This window comes from Takifugu rubripes, chromosome 22, assembly GCF_901000725.2.
Source record: "Takifugu rubripes chromosome 22, fTakRub1.2, whole genome shotgun sequence".
In the NCBI taxonomy this organism is placed as follows: Eukaryota; Metazoa; Chordata; class Actinopteri; order Tetraodontiformes; family Tetraodontidae; genus Takifugu; species Takifugu rubripes.
In genome coordinates, this window is record NC_042306.1 from 14,456,480 (window position 1) to 14,476,054 (window position 19,575).

General features: G+C 51.6%; 1 protein-coding gene across 1 annotated transcript in view; it reads right to left on the reverse strand.

Annotated features, from left to right (window-relative positions):
• Positions 1-9,198: 9,198 nt before the first annotated feature.
• Positions 9,199-19,575, reverse strand: part of LOC105418171 (partitioning defective 3 homolog) — a 62,289-nt gene continuing 51,912 nt past the window's right edge. Inside the window, exons 7-9 of the mRNA XM_029831157.1 lie at positions 16,872-16,995; positions 13,885-14,027; positions 9,199-11,841 (exon numbers count right to left, since the gene is read on the reverse strand). Of these exons, the coding sequence (XP_029687017.1) occupies positions 11,451-11,841; positions 13,885-14,027; positions 16,872-16,995 (658 nt within the window). The 3' untranslated portion in view covers positions 9,199-11,450. The remainder of the gene's footprint in view (positions 11,842-13,884; positions 14,028-16,871; positions 16,996-19,575) is intronic.

Consider the following 19,575-nt stretch of genomic DNA (forward strand, 5'->3'; position numbering starts at 1 on the left):
CGACACAGCGCATGTACGTAGGGGAGGAAAGAGAAATTACCCAGAGATCAGAGAGGACAGAGAATGAGAGCAGAATTAACCAGCTTAGATCATTCTGTTTGGGAGGCGTTAGCATGTCGCAGAACGCCATCGCTAATAGCGCCACTGCGCTCAGATGGCGTGCTGTTGGTTTCAAGAATGCTTGCGAACCACAAACGAAGCTGTTCCGACTGGACCTGCGGCTCTTCCAGCTGCCTGTAGCTGCTCTCTGCTCAGCCTTCAGCTTCAGCCCGGTCACTTTCTGACAGGACATAAAACTCACAGCGCCGTGATTAAATGGGCTCTGTTAAATTTGATTGAACGACGCTTTCTGGAAAATTAATTTGAAGCCGTGGAAGAAAACAAACCTTTGCCAAACAAATTAAAGCTTGATGGAGGACAGGAAGAGGAACGAGCCGGCTGAGCGGCAGAGAATGATTCCAGCTCGCCGGCGACGGCTTCAAGGTGTTCCTCGAACACAGCGCTCCCATAATCAGGACGCCGTTTGACCCCCAAACATGAGCCTTGAGGGAGGGGGGTCAAACCGAGACCGTGAGAGATTTTCTCGGCGAACAAGAAGCAAAGGAACGTGCAGCCGTGATTCTCCCCGAGAGCTGCTGGAGCCCTCCAACGTTTGCAGCATGATCACAGATCATTTTCCACTGCAGCCGCGGTTTCCCTCACAAAGTAGCGCCATTAATCACCAGAAGTACCGCGGCCTGACAGGAAAGTCCTCCAATTTACCCTCAAGGGAAAAAGAAGAAGTTTGCCCAAATGAAAAAAAAAAAAAATTTGGAAGAGAATTCAAAAGGAAAATTGCAAAAAATTCCGCAGATCCAAACCGCAGCGAGCTTCGGCAGAAACGACGAGGTCGCGCACGTAACTTCCCAAAAAAGACCAGAAACAGTCCAGCTTCCACAAATTCAGACGTGCGTCAGTGATTTATAATGTAAATTCCGGAATTCTCACGATGATCCACGTTAACATTCAGCTGAAAAACACGTCTGAATGTCTGAAAGTGAGAAACTCGATGATCTGAGCAGCTTCTCACAGTCATTTACGGAGCTCCTCCAAACAGCTCCATAACGTTGGCGTCACGCACCCCTGAAACCTTCCCTGATTCCCACCCTGAAACCCTCCCTGATTTCCTCCCTGATTCCCACCCTGATTCCCTCCCTGATTCCCACCCTGATTCCCACCCTGATTCCCTCCCTGATTCCCTCCCTGATTTCCTCCCTGATTCCCACCCTGAGTCTCTCCCTGATTCCCTCCCTGATTCCCACCCTGATTCCCTCCGATTCCCTCCCTGATTCCCACCCTGAAACCCTCCCTGATTCCCACCCTGATTCCCTCCCTGATTTCCTCCCTGATTCCCACCCTGAGTCTCTCCCTGATTCCCTCCCTGATTCCCTCCCTGATTCCCACCCTGAGTCTCTCCCTGATTCCCTCCCTGATTCCCACCACGGCCATGGAAGCTCGGCCCTGATGACGGCACGTTCTAGCGTAGAACTCCTGAGGGCAGCCGCCACCAGAGGTTCTGTGGTTCTGGTCTGGCAGAGTTCTCCTCGGAGAGACGAGAGCAGACAGGAAGTGGTCGGGAGATGAGAACAACAGCCCAGGTTTAGCGGAAGCGTCACCGCAGGAAAGAAAAAGGTTTTTTTAGGAAGTTTCGTCTCATCCAAACTCAATGACTCACTTCCACTTTATCACCGTCTTCCTTTTCGTTTTCCCAGGCTGGAAAACAAGCCTGTGGAACATTGATATCCCTCCCTCTCTGAGCTGAGGAATGGCCGCCGCTGATGACGGCAATTAATGGCGTAAAGGAGGAGCCGGCGATGCGGCGCCTTCATCTATTTTCTGTCGCCGCGGCTTCATTGAATCTGTCGGTCTGCCTGCGAGCTGCTGTGGTCGTTCCGGACAGGGGAGGCGAGCGCTCACACACCTGAACGCACGTGCGAACAGGGGCGGCGCCGCCTGCTCGACGGCGTGGAGAGAGAGCAGGACACAGGTGCACCACATGCTGCCTTCATCACGCCCCCAGAGGCGCGTTATCGCGTCTGCGTTTACATCCCTGACAACATTAACGTCCTCAGATTGTCTCAGCAGAACACACAAACGGGGCTCCTCCGTCTGCCGGTGCTCAGGCACCCGGACGCCGCGCGGGTTAATGACTTCCTGCCGCCGCTGGACGGGGAGATAAACGCTGCTGTGGATTATATAGTTTAGGGGAGTCGCTGCTGTCCTGGTTGCCATAGAGAACCTCTGATGTCATTAATCAGAAAGGCTGTGGAAACCCACTTTCACTGGGTGTGTGTGTGTGTGTGTGTGTGTGTGTGTGTGTGTGTGTGTGTGTGTTCTGATGAGACTCACGCATGAGAACAGATTCACTCACCGTCACCCAGAATGCCGCAGCCTGACGCAAACACGCCGACTCAGACAGGAAGTGCCGTTACGGCGAGCGCCATTGTTGCTTAAACAGAAGAGTGGCCTTCAGAACACAGAGGCTGTAAACAAAGGCAGAGCGCGCACACACACACACACACACACACACACACACACACACACACACACACACACACACACTGCAGTATTCATTACTCTGCCACATTAAAAGACAGCACAATGGAACATAAATGACTCTGCGCTCCAACAGCTTAATTGCTAATCTCTTCTTTTAGGCTAGTGTTTATTTCATTATCCTCGTTTGTGACGATGCTATCTCCCCGCTAATTAACTTGTTTGGATTAAATGTCCACCCGTTCCCGCCGAGCAAGAAGCAAACAAATGCCGGACCGCCGCGAAGGCTCCTGCAGGGAAAAGCAGCCAAGCCTCTTTCCACGTTTAGTGTCCCTGTAACGACCTTTGTTATTTAATTATTTAACCTTTGTTAAGCTTTAACATTTAACAGGTGACGCTGTCCAACACCTGCCCACATGTTTCTCCTGTCATAGACGCAACCAACACGATAAATGAGCCGCTCTAAACCCTGCTGAAGGGATAAAAACACCAGTTTTAAGATTCCAGGATTTTTGAGTGTCAGGAATAACCCCTCAAGGTCATTAACGATGTGGTGATGATGCGTGAAGAGGGTCCAGAAAGGTTCCTCCGTGTTTGAGGATTCATGTTGTAGAAGGCGAACGGAGATAAAGAGGCAACAAAAGGCCCCAATGAGAAAAAGAGAAGGTGCGATTAAAGAGGGAAAGTGCAGCTTCTGAGCGACTGAACGCCGTATCTGGAGGCGTGTGCAGCCAGCTGTACGCCGGGACGCCAGCCCATTTAAATTCCGGACGACGGCGCGGCTCCTTAAATCCTTCAGAGATGAATGGTTCCAGGCCGCCGAGTGACTGAGAGGAAAACTGCGGCGTCCCTCAAATCACTGCGAGAAGCCGCGATGTTGACATGGCAACGCTGGTGCCCGTTCAGCGCTCGTGATGTTTCCATCGATGAGCTCAGACCTCGAGGCTGTTCATGGGGACACAGACGGACCGACGTAAACCCAGCGGACGGGTGTCCCACGCTGCTCCGGCGCCGGCGCCGTTGACAGCGGGTGAGGTCAGACAGCATCAACAGCATCTTTATCATATTAGAAACGTCACGGGAGGTGAAGATCTGGGATCCCGATGAGGCTCCAGTGGTTCCGTCACGTCAGCATCTCCTCCATCAGCACTCGGTCGCTAACGCTCAAGGGCAGCCTCCAACGGGCCGTGATGGATGAGCTGGAGACGCAGGAGGGACGATGAACTCCAATCAGAGGCCTCCTCTGGGACTGTTATCAATGGGGCACTTCCTGGAACATCTGCTGCCAGGTTATCCATCATCAGGTGACCAGGGAAGCGACAGCCTCAGTCACCAGGACCGTGTCAGCGGGCGGCTCCTTCTGAGGTTTTCATCGCCGCATTTTGTCATTACACGATCAAAGCGATAGCGGACGGCGTCGGCGCGCTCGCACAAGGACATCGGTCGGGGCTCGTAATAAATCAGCGATGATTCCCTCCGATTGTGGGAGCAGGCCTCGGGAATGTGGTTCACCCGGGGTTATCTGATGCGTGAGGAGCACCGGGGGCGCTCCCGAAGCAGGCGTGCTGCCCCAGATGAAAATTCAATCCCAAATGTGAAATATGAACCTGGAGAAATGCCGCCTCGCCTCTAAGGTGACAGGGAAATCCTGCGGAAGAATCCCACAAATCAATGGAATATCGATGTTTTGCGGGGTTCTTCCAGACATTCCGGTTGAGGAATTCCCCCTGACCGCAGATAAAGTTGTCACCAATGTAACTAATGAGCTACCAAGGTCAAGTCCGAGTCTGCTGGTGGAGGTTTGAAGCCTGTTTACCCTCCTGCCTCACCTGACCCCCCCACCTCAAACAAAGGAAATACCTGAGCAAGAAAAACGCATCCGATTCTGTTGCATCCTCATTTTAAGGGTGTTTGGGGACATTTTGAGCACGTCAGTGCTGATGGAGGTTTTAGAAAGAGCAGAATCATCACAGTGATCAGTGGTGACAGTTAGATGATGCTTTAGAAGCTTTGGGATGCCTTCATAAAACATGCTAGCTTAGCTGCTAGTCAGAGATGTGAAACGATGGTTAAGGACAAGCAGCTGGAACCAGATTTCAGGGAAAAATAACTTTTAATGACCAGAGATTTCTCATATCCAAACACATCCTTTTATTCTCCGTGCAGAAAAAGAAACAGCTGCATCCATTTAAACTTTTAACACATTTGGAATGAAAAACGTGTCGTCTCACAGGGACACGAGGGGCGACGAGTCAGGAGGCTCAGAAATGCCGAAAATGAAAAGTCAACGGGGATTTCAGAGGATTTGCAGCATCTGGCTCAAGGTTTGCTGCAAGTGTGTGTGTGTGTTTGTGTGTGTGTGTGTGTGTGTGCGTGTTTGTGTGTGTGTGTGTGTGTGTGTGTGTGTGTGTAGTGAGCATTCAGTCTTGACCTTGCCATGCTGAATCCCATTTCCCTTTGGCTGTTGCCCAGCAACATCACCTTGACAGTAAGAAAGGTTGTAGTGAGGAAACAGACGGATAAAAACAGCCGGCCTGTCTCCAACTTTGGTGCTTTGATGTCACAGTTTTCTTCAAAGCTGAATCCGCCACCTGCTGATCAACGTTAATGGCTTTAGATTCTTTTGGGCCGCGGTGGAACCAGTGGAATCGGTCAGAAGTTATAGATCTGACTTTAATCTGACCTTTGGGAATCTTCTTTCAACTTTGACCCCAGTGGGGCAGTTTGAGAAGATCAAAGCCATCCTTCAGGACACAGATCAACCCCCCCCCCCCCCCCCACACACACACACACATATAAATGATGTAATATCTGTGAGGCTACAGCCGACCCCTGAGGGTCATTTCACCCCAGAGCCCAACGAGGCGCCATCAGAGGAAGGAAGTGGTCGAGAGGGGACGGGAGGATGGAGAACGTCGGTCTGATGGATCCACAAAGGTCATGAAACGCTTCAGCTCTAAATCATTTTAGTTCCTACTCAAACTCGACATCAATGTGAACAGATGACCAAGCAGAGGGATCTTTGGGTGTTTCAGACCTGACAAGTAATGCTAGCAGCTAACAGCTAACGTTTAGGAAGTCACACTGTGAAAAATACCGGGGGGGATTTTTCTCTCTTACTAACAACGTAGTAACGACTGAACTGGAGGTTGAACGAGACACAAAAATCAATGGTATCAGCAGATTGGAGCGACCAGAGCAGATGTTAGCAAAGGTCAAATGTGAAAGCAGCCAAACATGAGGGAGACATGAACACAGCAGGATCAGAAGCTTTGTGTCGTTAAAGAGCTTCCAGAAAGGTCAGCGCGGACCGTTGAGTCCCGGGCCGAGTCCAGGAAGAGGAAAACCGCATCTCAGTAGCAGACAGGAAGTTACAGCTGCCAATAAATAACCCAATTATAGAAAGAATGACAGAGGATCGAGCTGCAGATGGTAATTAAAACGGATCCAATTAAATGCAAAAAATATCCGGTCAGATTCACAGAAACCACCAGGTGAGATCAAAGCAAAGATCAAAACAAGAGGAATTCCCATCATCCCTCGCAGCTTCAGCCTTGATGGATTTAAACAGAACCTCAGCAACTTTGGTCACATTTCTGTCAGATTTCAGTCACATGATCATTTCAGGAAGTCGAACGCGGTAAAAAAAAAAGCTCAGAAAGTCGGAGTGGAGCAGAGACCAACCTCCATCCCAGATGTTGGGCAACGTGGCGGCGATACACTTCAGTTAGGGTCGGACATGCAGGATCTTCTTCACGGAGGTTTGTGGTTCTGCACCTTTAATGGGCCTCGGAGGAGGATTCTGGGTAAACAGGCCTTGGCCTCGGGTCACCGTCTCCATGGTTTTTCCATTTGAGGCCGCGTCTCCTGTCTTGGTTTTCCGTTACGAGAGAAGAGAATTTCATGAGGAAGGAAGAAGAAGAAAGAGGAAGAAAGAGGAAGAAAGACGAAGAAAGAGGAAGAAAGAGGAAGAAAGAGGAAGAAAGAGGAAGAAAGGGGAAGAAAGAGGAAGAAAGAGGAAGAAAGAGGAAGAAAGAGGAAGAAAGGGGAAGAAAGGGGAAGAAAGAGGAAGAAAGAGGAAGAAAGAGGAAGAAAGAGGAAGAAAGGGGAAGAAAGAGGAAGAAAGAGGAAGAAAGGGGAAGAAAGAGGAAGAAAGAGGAAGAAAGAGGCCACCAGGCAGGTGAGAGAAGTTAGACCAGCAACGCTGAAGACAAACCGGTTTGAGGGGAAAGGTCAGAGGTCAGAGGTCAGGAGCGTCAGGTGACTCCAACACGCATCTCAAACAGGAACAAGCTGAGTTTTCCCCAACTGTTGCTGAGCGGCGCCGTTGCCATCGGCGACAGTGACGAATAAGCTTTATTAAAGAGGCGACGCGGGCCGGGCGGCGCCATTAATCTCCATCCAGAGTGGCACCGCCGCACCACTCGGTGCCAGTCCAGCCTCTGTACGTCCATACGTCACTGTCACACACAGAACAGAGCCGGTCTCACAGGTTCTGACCCAAACCAGATCAGCTGGAGGCTCAGGTGATCAGACTGGTTAACATCTGGTGAGTGATGGGATGATGACACCTAGGTCAACTAGTTCTGACCCAACAGTGGCTCTGAGGGATCGCGGACTCTGACGGTCCGGTTCCCCGGAGGTTCTGGAGCTGAGAAACCCGTCACACATGTAGCCTGGCGTCCATCACGTGCTCTTTGTATCACCTAGAGGTCAAAGGTGAAGGACAGAAACGCTAAAAATGGAATCAGCTGCCTAAACAGAGTCGGGCTGAACGTCGCTCCTGTTGGAAAACCGTCCAGCTGGATCGGATCAGAGGGCCGGAGTGTTGGAGCTAATCTGGTGAACAAACAGTTGGTATGAACACCATCATTATTTTCAGAGGGTGGCGCCTGGATCCGCAGGTGCTGGAACATCTGGATCCAGCGCTGCAGCTTCTCCTCCAATAAAACCGCCCCCCCGCGGCTCCCTGAACTCGCCGCCTCCGTTTTTCCATATTTTACCGCCTGTTTACTGGTCCCAGTTAAAAAAAACGGAGAGATTTAGGGCAGGAAACAGGAGGGGCCAGATTATAACCTCCAGCAGGACCAGGAGGGCGTCCACGCTGCAGGAGACGGGGCTGTCGGGGCTCCAGATGATCCGGACGGGAATGAAGGCGGGAGGCGGCGCTGCGGCGTTCACCACCACAGAACTCCGTAAAATCCAGGAAAATAATCCGTCGGCCTCCTTTTACTGGACCAAGGACCGGACACGGTGCTGATCGGAGCCTCCCTCCCATCACAACCACAGATGACGGGAATACCGGTCGGTCGTATTCCCCGTCAGGAAGCTCTGGTCCTCCCGGAGCCTCACTGCGGAGCTGCCAGCATCAGACGGCTCAGTGTCCAGATCCAGGAAGAGGGTTTCATGGCTAAGTGGGGATCAGTCGGCATCATTCGGGATTTGACCGACACAATCCCGTCAGAGGTGAAGCTGGGATGGAAACGGCTCTGAAGTCCACTCAGACGCTTCACCACGTGCGAGTCTCCTGGTCGTCGGAGTTATTCCGATCTCGGTGCCTCTGTGAGGACGTTCTTTGAGGACGACGCGTTTCCATGGAAGCCACTTGTCCTCACAAAGCAGCTACACCAGAAAACACACACTCCTCAGATCATCGTGTGCGTTTGGTTTTAAAGCTTGTAAAACATTTCGGGTTTTTTTTTTGTTTCCAGATGTCCGACAAGTGGAGAGGAAGTCGGAAGCAGGGAGGGGTCCCGGCTTCCTTTGTCGGCCATCTTGATTTACGGCCTGGTGTCTGTCAGCGCGGTGGCAGCTTCCTCCCGGCGTTCCGGAGGGATGCCGTCGGGGCTGAACTCTTCATCCTCGGCGTGAACGATGGAGGCAGTAAAACCGGAGCGGACACAGGTGTCGCCCCCTAAACAGGCGATTCTCAGACCCAACCGACGCCGCGCCAGCGTGATGTTGAAGCATCGAGGCGGCGCTAACGATACACAGACGTTAGCTCACGTTAGCTAACACCTCCAGAAAACAGAACCCTTTAATTAAAGGCAGTAACGTGGCTACGGACGACTTCATGGGTTCGTTTTTATTTACACATTAAATGCGGAAATTAGGCGCTGCACCACAGAACAGCCGTCCGATCTGAACGGCTGCTGCAGGTTTTTTTAAAAATTCAATTAATTCGAGTTCAATTAGAAAAATGAGAATGAGGGGAAAAAAACGGCGCTATCAAACTTTCTAGCAAATGCAAATTAAAAATAATTAATGAGTGAATAATTGAGCTGATGTTGAGGCCTGATTCGAATACTAATGAGACCCAAAGAGAAGAAGCCTCGTTTATTTAGCCCTTGATGCTAAAGCTACATGAGATTAATGTGATTTAAAATAGGACAATTCAGGTTCACGTCCGTGCTGTGTAGCGCCTGACCTTTGACCTTTAGGACCTCGGCTACAGCGAGCAGCTTTTCCTGAGATTAAAACAGAAACAGGAAGTGCAGGAGCACCTGGGACCTGAGTAAACAGTTGTTTACACATCACAACACTTTTCCTGGAACGTTCTGTGAGCGGAGAAGTTCTGAGTGCGGTCAGCCGGCAGACCGGAGGGGACGCCCGGATCACGGGAATGTAACCGAGGACCAATGAGAGAGCGGCGTTGAGACCAGGTTGGAACAACCTTCCACTTTATTTGAAGTCTGATATGTACAGGAAAAGTGTCCGAATACAGTTTTCATATATCATGTAAAAGTTTCATGGAAAAACTCAACAATTGCACATCAGCTTCCGTTTATACTGTAAAACACATCACGGTAGAACCAAGGCAACGCCAAACGGGTACAAACACGCCCATAACTGCAGCGTTGGCTCGTTAAGAAAAAACCCAAAGGACCTGAAAACGACCTTTAAATGTGCGGAAATGTTCAAAAGCGTCTCCACATCGTCGGGTATTCCGACTTTTTCTTCAGGCACTTGGACATCAGACCCTGGTACTCAAACTCCATCAGGTTTGTAGCACAGGTCACCTTTAATCGCTAAATGTGTTTGTGCTCGCAGCTCGGCCGCTAAAAACACGGCTAGCTCCAACGTTAGCATCCCATTTGGTTCCCTTCCCTCCACGCCTGAGCCGAAGGGTCAGTCCGCTTACGTAAGAGGAGCCTTGTGAACAAAACGGGTTTAAATACCAACAAAATCACGGAAAAGTCCAATTTTCCTTCATGAACCGGCAGACTCAACTTCACGGTGGGATCAAGGCAAAAGTTTGGTTCTATGCTACGAAAACCTCACATGACCAACAGTCATGTCAGCAACAGTGTGTGTGTGTGTGTGTGTGTTTTACGCTGATTCAGGAAAATGTACCACAGAAAATCCAAAAACATCTGAAACTTCTTATTGAGCCTCTTGGGGAAGATTTTGGAGGAAATGACCCATCAAACCCACCAAATTCGCTGGAAAATGATAGAATGTAGATTTCCTTAGCAACAATTAGCTTGTTAGGTCGCATCTGTCGCATTCGGAGCTAAAATATCAGCTGGGCCTCTTTGATCCGCTTGCAGGGGTGAAGCGGATCTGCTGGGACCCTCCTGACATCACCGACCCACCCAGGAGCCCCCACCTGACCCACCCAGCTGACGTCTGCTCTAGAACCCTCCTCCACACAGATAGCTTCTCCTGGCGGAACGTCTGAATATGTCAGGAATCTTCACGCGCCGCTAACTTTGATGGATGCAAACTTTCTTCCTCCGAGGGAAGAAGCCGCTTCGCCGACTGTGGAATGACAGCTTAAAAACATGAAAATACGGAGCGCCATTACGGCAAACTGGGCAATTAAGTCTTCAGGACAATTCTGGCTTTTGTGAAAAATGAAAGAAAAGCTGCGGTTGGCGTCGCAACGGGAGGCTCATTGTGTCGCTCCCCATCGTTTATCCCACTCGTTTATCTGCTTTTCATCCCTCCCTTTATGTCAGGAGCCGGGCCCTCTGGTGCCGCCGTTCTTTGGCTCTGGCGGGCAGCAGGTGGCTGGTGATGAAAAATTCAGTGCAGAGAACGACTCTGGAGACGAGGAGGAGGAGGAGGAGGAGGAGGGTGGGGGGGGGGGTGGTAGCAGGAGAAGAGTCAAAGAGGAAGGTGGGGAGCCGAGCGAGGCGGGAAGGGAACAAAAGTGACAAACGGAGCGAACGGTGGAGGGATGGAAGCCAGAGCGGAGACAGACAGGCAGGCGGACCTGGGACTCAAGCCCAGAACAGTGAGGGGGGGGCAGGCAGAGGATCAGAGCTGTCTCCCCTCTCTGCCTGGGTCTTCTCCACGGAGATGGAACACAACATGAATCATTTATGAGGGGGCCTTTTTTATTAGTTGCGCACACGCACACACACACACACACACACACACACACACACACACACACACACTCTGTGCCCTGCTTCTTTCATATACTTCCCCTTGTTTTATCTGCACTGGGGAAGAACTCCAGCTCGACGGCTGAGGAGAAAACACTCAAAACGAGGAAAACAGGAAGCCCGACGAGGCGCTGACGGGCCGACGGGGGTCGGACGCGGCGTTTAGTGAAGCGGTGACGGGCGGTGAAGAGTCACCTCTGCGGAGACGCCGCACCCTCTGCGGGAGGCGGAGTCACGTGCGCTCCCGTCCTTCCTCGCGGGCAGCGAGCGACGCCCACGCGCCCGCCTGTCTGCCCGTTTGATTGTCAGAACGCGGCGCTGCCAGACCCGGTTGGATCACGGCACCGCGGGGCGTGTTTGGTGTGTGCAGAGAAGGCGGCCGGCGTCCGGAGGAGGGTGCGGGTCGCCGGCGCGGCGAGGACAAACGCCCGCACACCGAGTTCACCTCCAACATCAGCACTAATCTACAGACCCGAAGCTTCTCAGGAGGTTCTGTCTCTGTTCAGTTCTTCTCGGCCCGGCTCAGGAGTAAAACAGTCTTCCTTTCTCGGAACCCAGCCGATTCAGCCTCGCCAGCTGCGAGGGCGACGGCGGCACGTCGTGGCGATACGGACCCTTCGGGGACGCCGGGTCCTTCAGGCTCGCGTAGCCGTCGTAGCTGCTGGTGGTGCCGCCCTCCTGCATCAGCTTCCCTTTGGCCTCCTGCTCCTGCCGCCGCTGCTCCTGCCGCAGGAGCTCCTGGGCCTCCAGGAGGACTCGGGCGTTGACGCCGCCGCCGCCAGCATAGCCGTTCCTGGAACCCTGGTAACTGGAGTACCTGGGGTTGTCCTTCGCCGTCTGGAAGCCTTCGCCGGGGGGGTAGGCCTTGTCCCAGGCGTCCTGGGAGACGGAGCTGGGGTTCTTCCTGGGCTGCCTGCAGTGGAGACACCAGAGAACGTGAGGGGATGTGGAATTCCTGGGAATATCAAACTACCCTGCACCCATCAGGGCCCGTTTCTGAGACAGAAACACCCGCCGGACCTGACAGACAGAGCAGAACCAGGCGACTGCCTTCCCTCTGACAGCAGAATCTGGACGGCCCAGTTAGCGCTCTGCCCTGACAGATGTGTGACATCGCTCCTGGTTCCGCCTGGCTGAGCTCTTTGGAGTAGACGTGGAGTTCCTACCAAAAACTGAGGAATCCCACCGTTCCCATGTTTGGAATATAAAGGAAAACTGGGGGGAAAAAGCCTTAATGAGAATAGAAAACCTTTGTTTTTATTCAGCCGGAGTCGGATGCTAATAAGATGAGATAGAAGAGTCTCGCCAGGGTTTATGCTGCCGCACGCTTGAGCGGTTCCAATTTCAGGGACAGACATTCCCGACATCTGATTTTAAATGTTGACAAAGAGGCCAGCCCCCGCCCCCCCCCCCCATCTACATGTGTGGTCAGTAAGAGCCATGCTGGCGCTTCCTCCCTGACAGACGGCGGGACTGACAGGCATGTGGCGAGCTAACCGGCTAACGTGGTCGTCGCATGTAACGGATCAACCGGCAAAACGTCCGACGCTAATAAGCCGACAGGCGGCTCATCAACGCCCGTCGCATCACAGTCGGACATTTTCAATAAATCAATTCCCTTCACGTGCGTCTGCTGCGCTCGTCCAATTAAACGTCCAACTGCAGCGGCGGCGCCGCCTCACTGCCTGTCTGACTCCAGACCCCTTCGTCGTCTTCTTCTTCTCTTTATTTGAACGTTTTCGGATGTGTTCTATAACAGAAACATGGTTGTTTTGTCGTGTCCGACGGGCCAATCGCACTTCCCGTTTATTTTCCCTCCTTGTTCAGGGAAAGAGGTCGACCTTCAGGTGACCTTCAGCGAAAGTGAAACAACTCTTGCTCGCATTGCCGGAACAGAGGCCCAAAAGGCTCTTTGACCTCTGGAGCCGACTCCGGTTCAGCCCGAAACTCTGGCGTGTTCTAAGCCAAACAATAGCCGGCGTTCTCCGGACACTTTAGCCGGGTTTATCTGGACAAAACAGTTTTTAACGGAATTAGCGGGAGCGCGACCACGGGATGTTTCCTCTGACCGCCGGAGCGAGATGCTCATTAATCTTTCAGCTAAAACTGCCTGCAATATTTATTAAGGAAGGATTTATGTCGATAACAGCGGATTAGCGCAGGGTGAAGTCGGGGAGATAATGTATTTAAGGTTGCGTGTGTGCGTTAGCGCATGCTGACGGCGGCGGCCGACGTGCGTTTGAGTTCTGGCGAGTAATTACAAACTTTGAAAAGCATCACAAAGAGTTTGCGTCAGTTCTGTTTACAGTTAAAAACCACTTTTGGCAGCGTCGTTTTCAGGTCGTCTAATTAGCCGCGTTAGCGCCGCTGTCGCTACGCGGTCCTCCGTGACTCTCACAGGCGTCATGTAGCTAACAGCGAGCTAACGGTTGCTAAAGGGTTTTGGGAATGCACCAGATTTTGGCACCAAATGTTGAAAACGTAAAAAAAAAAAATAAGTAAAAAAAAAACAACGTCCAGGCAGAAACTCGACGTTAAAACAGCAACTCTGACGGTTTAAATTCAATAAAAATGCAGACTTAGAAAATGAAGAAAAATGTCCAGTTAATTTCATTAATTCACTTCCTGAACCGATCAGTCTCGCGCACACACACACACACACACACACACTCACACACACAGACACACACACTTCCTGGAACAACAGGCCACCATATCACACAGATCAAAGGGAATCACATTACAGAACAGTAAAAGCAAACATGTCCGCTGTGTGTGTGTGTGTGTGTGTGAGATCATTACTGTCACAACACCATTAGAACAAATGTGACACAATCACACAACATATTTAATTATAGATCTATAACACACATTAGTTCTTCTATCTTTGAGAGGACTTCCACTGACATCAGTTCCTAACCCCGCCCCCGCCCTCAAACCCCGCCCCCCGCCTCACCGTGGCAACGAGCTGTACTGTCGCTGGGCCTGGGCGAACGACTCTCTCTCCTCCTGTCTCTGCCGCTGCATCTGAACCTCCACGGACACGGAGTGGCGACCCGGTGGGCCGTACCCGCCGGGGTCGGTGCCGCCGGCGTTCGACTGGAGACGGGAAGAAGGTGGATCAGATTCCTCGTCTGTTGATCAGCGATCGTCTGTGATCGGTGTCGCTACCTCCAGCTTCCATTTGATCAAGTGTTTCTAATCTGGTTACATTTGCTATTCATTAATCCGATTATGGGATGTAGGTTCAACAACAAAGTCAAATTAAATGAGGAACGCTGCTGTTATAATCAGGAAAACCTCATTAAATGCTATTTTTTGCTGATTTATACTGTTTATACAAAGTTGTGGAGATTGATTATTGTGATTTTTAAGACAGATTTTTGTGGTTTGAAGCAAAAAGGGGTTTAATTCAAACTCTGGACCTCTAAATTAACACCAAAACACAAATGACGTCCTGCTGACGACAGACAGCTAATAAGCCCCACCCACCCGGCTCAGAAGCCCCGCCCCCGTCCAGGTAACAACTGGTCAGTTACTTACCTGCTGGCTGCCTGAGCTGGTCGCTCCTCAGGTCCACATGAGGGTGAGACGGACGGACAGACAGACAGGCAGACAGACAGACGTGGGTGGGGGTCATGCTGGGGTCTCAGAGGTGCAATGAAGAATGTTAGTGATGTTAATGACGGTGTCATGTGACCCCCCCCACTAAAAACAGCACAAAAAAACCAAATCAATAATTCCTTCAAATGGAGAGATCAATATTTACGGCGCGTTACCATGGCAACAGCACTCTGCCACGAACACATCTATGACCCGTTTGGAAAATATGAAAATACATATGAATTAATCACTAAAACGATGTGGAGCAGCTTCACGGTTGCTAATTTTTCTCTTTATTTTAGCGACGCGGCTTCAACGTCGTTCAGACGAGCTTTTCCTTCGCACGTTCCCAGTATCACATCAGGATTTTTATATCCTGGACTCAAATTTGTGGGGTGGGTGAAGGGGGGGGTTTGGCAGAGATGTAGAAAAGGAGAGTCGGGGGCCTCCGACCTCGGCCCCTGCGATGGTCGTTAGCGGCGTGGATCAGTCATAACACGCCATCGCATCACTTTTATGGCTGTGCAGCCAACTGCAGCAGCCATCTGAGGAGTCCATAAAGCCATTAGGAGCGCCGGGAAAGCCATCCCCTCCCAACCAAATGAGGCCGGGACCGTCAGCTGGCACCGGCTCGCCGGCCGGGGGGGCGATAACGACTCGCTGGCAGACGAGTGTGAAGGCGGGACGAGCGGTCGGTGCGTTAAAAATCACACTCGTACCGCTGACACGCTGGGTTGGGAACGTCGGGAACGTTTCTGCTGAACCCCCCCCCCCTTCCCAGAGAGGGAGCAAGCGCCGCTTTTCCATGGCGGCATAAATGAGCTACCAGGAGATCCGGCATCAGTCACTCTGATGGAATTAGACCACGTTACCCACAAGCCACCTCTGCTCTTCAGCCCACGATGGAAAAGAAGACGGAGGGTTCAAACTTCGCCCGCAGCTTTGATGTTCAAACCAAAGCCCAAAGGAAAAGACGTCACGTGATCCCAACATGACGTCTGAGGCGTTTGAGGGGGCGCTCTGCTCCGAGTTTTGGCTAAATTTGGATAAATCTGACTCTTCCCGTGAGGAGATCGACCAACCAGAAGAGGTCCGACGCTTATCGCACGAGGGTGAGCGCCCCCTGGTGGTCACGTGGGTGTAAACGCGAACTCGTCAAACCCATCATTTTCCAGCCAAATTCCGAGCGGTGGGAAGGAGAGAAGAGAGGCCGGTTCAGTTCATGAGCTCTCACTTTATCGGTTCAGAAAATCACAAATTCTTCATACAGACGTACAAAAACACGCGTGTGCAAAATATCCTGGTGAAGGTTTGATACTCATCCGCCGTCCGGGGCGCCGCTTCCAACGCCGGACGCCTGGTTTGGGACGGTTCTGGTGACGTGTTCTGATGTGCGTTAGAGGAGGTCGTGTGAGAAGGTGAAAGTTTTAAAAGAGTTTCGTCACCAAACCAGACGGAAAATGTTGGAAATGACGCCGCAGACGACAAACACACAATACACAGATGCAATAGAAAAACACGGAGTAAAAAGGTTTAAAATCCGACACAGACGACTGTTGGTGTTAGCATGATCCGTTATTCATTAAAAAAACAAAAAACGTGCACTTTGGTTCGGGTGCACGGAAGCGCGGAGATAAATACTAAAAATATGACAAGTGATTTCATCACCCCCAAATATTTGAAGGGTGGAATTTGTTCGCTTCTTATTGCTTCGTGTTGCTTCACAACGCACCAATTAGCATGTTCCGCTAGCGTAGCTTCGAGTTTAATAAATGTCAGTTCAAATGTTTACATCACCACCGAACACTGTGGAAAAAAAAGAAAAGAAAAAAAAAGGCACAAACGAGGGCCCCGGAGACAGAAACGCAGTCAGGAAGTCCATGATGGCGGTGGTGGGGTGGGGGGGCGGGTCCAGACGGGTGATTGACAGAAATGAAGACAATGAATGAGAGGATGTGGGAGCGACAGATGGTGTGGGGGGGGGGGTTAGTGATGGTTGTCAGGAGGTGTGCAAACTCCTGCATGCAGGTGACGGGTCACTGGAGGGAGGGGAGGGTGTTAGCATTAGCATAATTAATCAGGGAGGCCCATTAGGGTTAATGGACATCGTACGGTGTAAGGGGGGGGGGGGGTGGCAGCATCGTCAGTCTCGTGGATGGTTGCAGGAGTGGGTTAGTGATGGTTAGCACCATATTCCAGTTAGCCGCAGGAAAAGGTGGGTGCTAACACTGTTAGCATTCTTCTCAGGTTAGCATGTGACGCTAGGCGTTCAGAGTCCGGGTCAGGCAGGCGGTCGACTCCCTTGTGGAGCTACGGGCTCCGGCCATTTCAGACACTCACCCAGGGCTGCTCGAAGCTGTAGGTCCTCCTGCGGTCGTCCGGGTCGTCCGGGACGCCCTGGGCCTGCTGGAACTCCTGCCGCAGCCTCTGTATCCGGTCGTGGTTGCTCGGCGCTAGTCGGCTGCTGCAGACAGAGAGAAGATGATGGATGAGGAAGGTCCGGCGTGAACGGCTGACCCGATTCCACCGGCACGGGATGGAGTTCTGCTGGGTCCAGTAAGGAAAACAACCCAGATACCTTCAACCCAGATAACAGTCGGAGCTGGAGCACATGAGCCATCCCATCTATTATTCATGAGGAAGAACCAAAGTGGCGAGCAGAACCACGACACGACCCACAAACGCGGCTGGCGCCACGTCCTCACGCCGCCGCCCTGCAGGGCTCCGTGTTGAGGGGACAGATGTGTTAGCATTAGCACGCGCGGCTCCGGTTCATCTCCCTCGCCGTCGCCTGAATCTGGATCAGAGCGGCGCGCGGACGGCCAGCACGTAACCATGACAACCCCGATGTAACAGCAGACCTAAAACGATGACAGATGGCGGCCACAGCCCGAGTATTGTTCCTCAAAAACAATACAAATTAGCTCCTCGAACGTGTAATTAATCACAATTAATCAGAGAAGAAGAAGAAATATCGGAAGAGAGGGATGAAAACAGCTGCCAGCAGCTGGGAGAAACCTCCAGCCTCCGCTCCGACGCTGCCAGGAAATTCCAGGGGAACGGTCTTATCTCCGACACCCGAAAGGTCAAAGCTGCAACTCTTTCCTGTCTGAACATTGTTTGCTTTTGAAATAAAAGTTCTGCTAATGTCAGAGAGATTTAAGGCCAGAAAGAAGGAAAAAACACAGCTGCTGTGGGAATTTCTTAAGGGATGTGATCTCAAGACGTAAAAATACCCTTCTCCCACTTCACGGCCGAGCTTCCATCCATCTTCTTGAGAGGGAGGAAGTGAACGCTGAAACCGTCTTCGGTTACGTCCTAAATTCGCATTATAACGTAAAACACGGCAGCAGCTATTAACTCCGGACAGGAAAAACCAGAGCCTCGTTAAAGAGCAGCGGCCTGTCACATCTGATCCCGCTAATCTCCGGGATACGGAACACAGCCGACCTGGAGGAGGCGCACGTGACCCCGCAGGGTCGCGGCCTTCCAGACACGTCTGTCTGTCAGGAGGAGGAAACAAACAGGAAGTCGGCAGTATATCTGCGAGCCGCAACCACTATTTTGGGCGGGGCTAAAGGGACAGCGATCCACCGATTGGTCGACACGCGTCACCTGACAGTGAGGAGTTTTGGGGGTCGTCCTTCAGTTTAGTGGGGAGCTACACGGCGCTACGAGCGGCTGATTCTGTCGTGGTCATGTTACACAGACTGTAGCAGAAACCCTTTATATCCAAACTGAAAAGCAGAGTTCGCTCATGAGATCAAAGAAAAGAGGAGCTAAATGAGAAGAGATCAAAGAAAAGAGGAGCTAAATTAGAAGAGATCAAAGAAAAGAGGAGCTAAATGAGAAGAGATCAGGGAAAAGAGGAGCTAAATGAGAAGAGATCAAAGAAAAGAGGAGCTAAATGAGAAGAGATCAGAGAAAAGAGGAGCTAAATGAGAAGAGTTCAAAGAAAAGAGGAGCTAAATGAGAAGAGTTCAAAGAAAAGAGGAGCTAAATTCTCTAAATTCCCTCATCTCAGCAACCAGCATGAATCAATCCAAGAATGAAGGCTGCTCCATTTCACACGTGCTGCCGCAACAGCTTGTGACAGCAGCCGGCGAGGTGATGAGATTGAGTCTGGGATGAGCTGCTTTCTCTGTCCAGGCTCACTCGATATTTGCCGTTGCCTTGTGGGATCAAAGGTTGCCAAGCGGCTTTGTTGGCTGGAGACTCTCGGGAACAGAGGCCGCGGTCGGGTGCGGGAGCGGCCGGTAAAACCGTTTAAGCTCGGCGGCCTTCCGTGGTCGAGCTCTCCATCCCCCGATGCCAGGGAGGCCACGCCTGCACCCTCGCTCCGAACCCCCTTTCCCCGAAAAGATCCGTGCGCCGCTGGTCTCCGTGGCCGGGTGGTCCGCAGGGAGGATCTCTCACATATGTGCTGTCACTTTAAATCCCCGTGACACCGACGCCGCTCCTCCAGATGCCAATCACGGCGTGCCAACGGCGAGAGGGAAGCCCCCCGTCGGCCGGAGCGTAAGTGACGGTGCCAGCTGACGGACAGAACCCTAATCCCACAGATTAGAAGTGAATGTTCTCATTCACGCTGGCTGCGCCGCCCACGTCTACAGGAGCATTTGGACCTCCAGCGACTGGCGCTGGCGCCTAAATCAGGCGTGAAGACGGATTGTGAAGGGTTTAGTTACGGTAGCAGGCAGCAAAATTAGGAGGAAATTAAAGCCTTCAACCCCACAACCAGCAAAGTTTCCGAACCGGAGCGATTCAAGTGGATCGGCCGGACGAGGGGCGTGGCCACGGGAGGCGAGGCCACGGTGAACAGCATTAATAACGTATATATCTTAATATGGTTTAACGTCTCGCATCATCTTTGTCACAGCGCTAATTAAAGTGCACCTTCATGCTACGCTGGCTGCAGTTCTTGATAGTCTATTTCATCTGTCAATAATGTTTAATTCATAATAATACTTTTTAATTAAAGGCCAGCATCTTAATTAAACATTTAATTAAGCAGGGCTGCCGCGCAGACTAGCTGGCAGGCCTT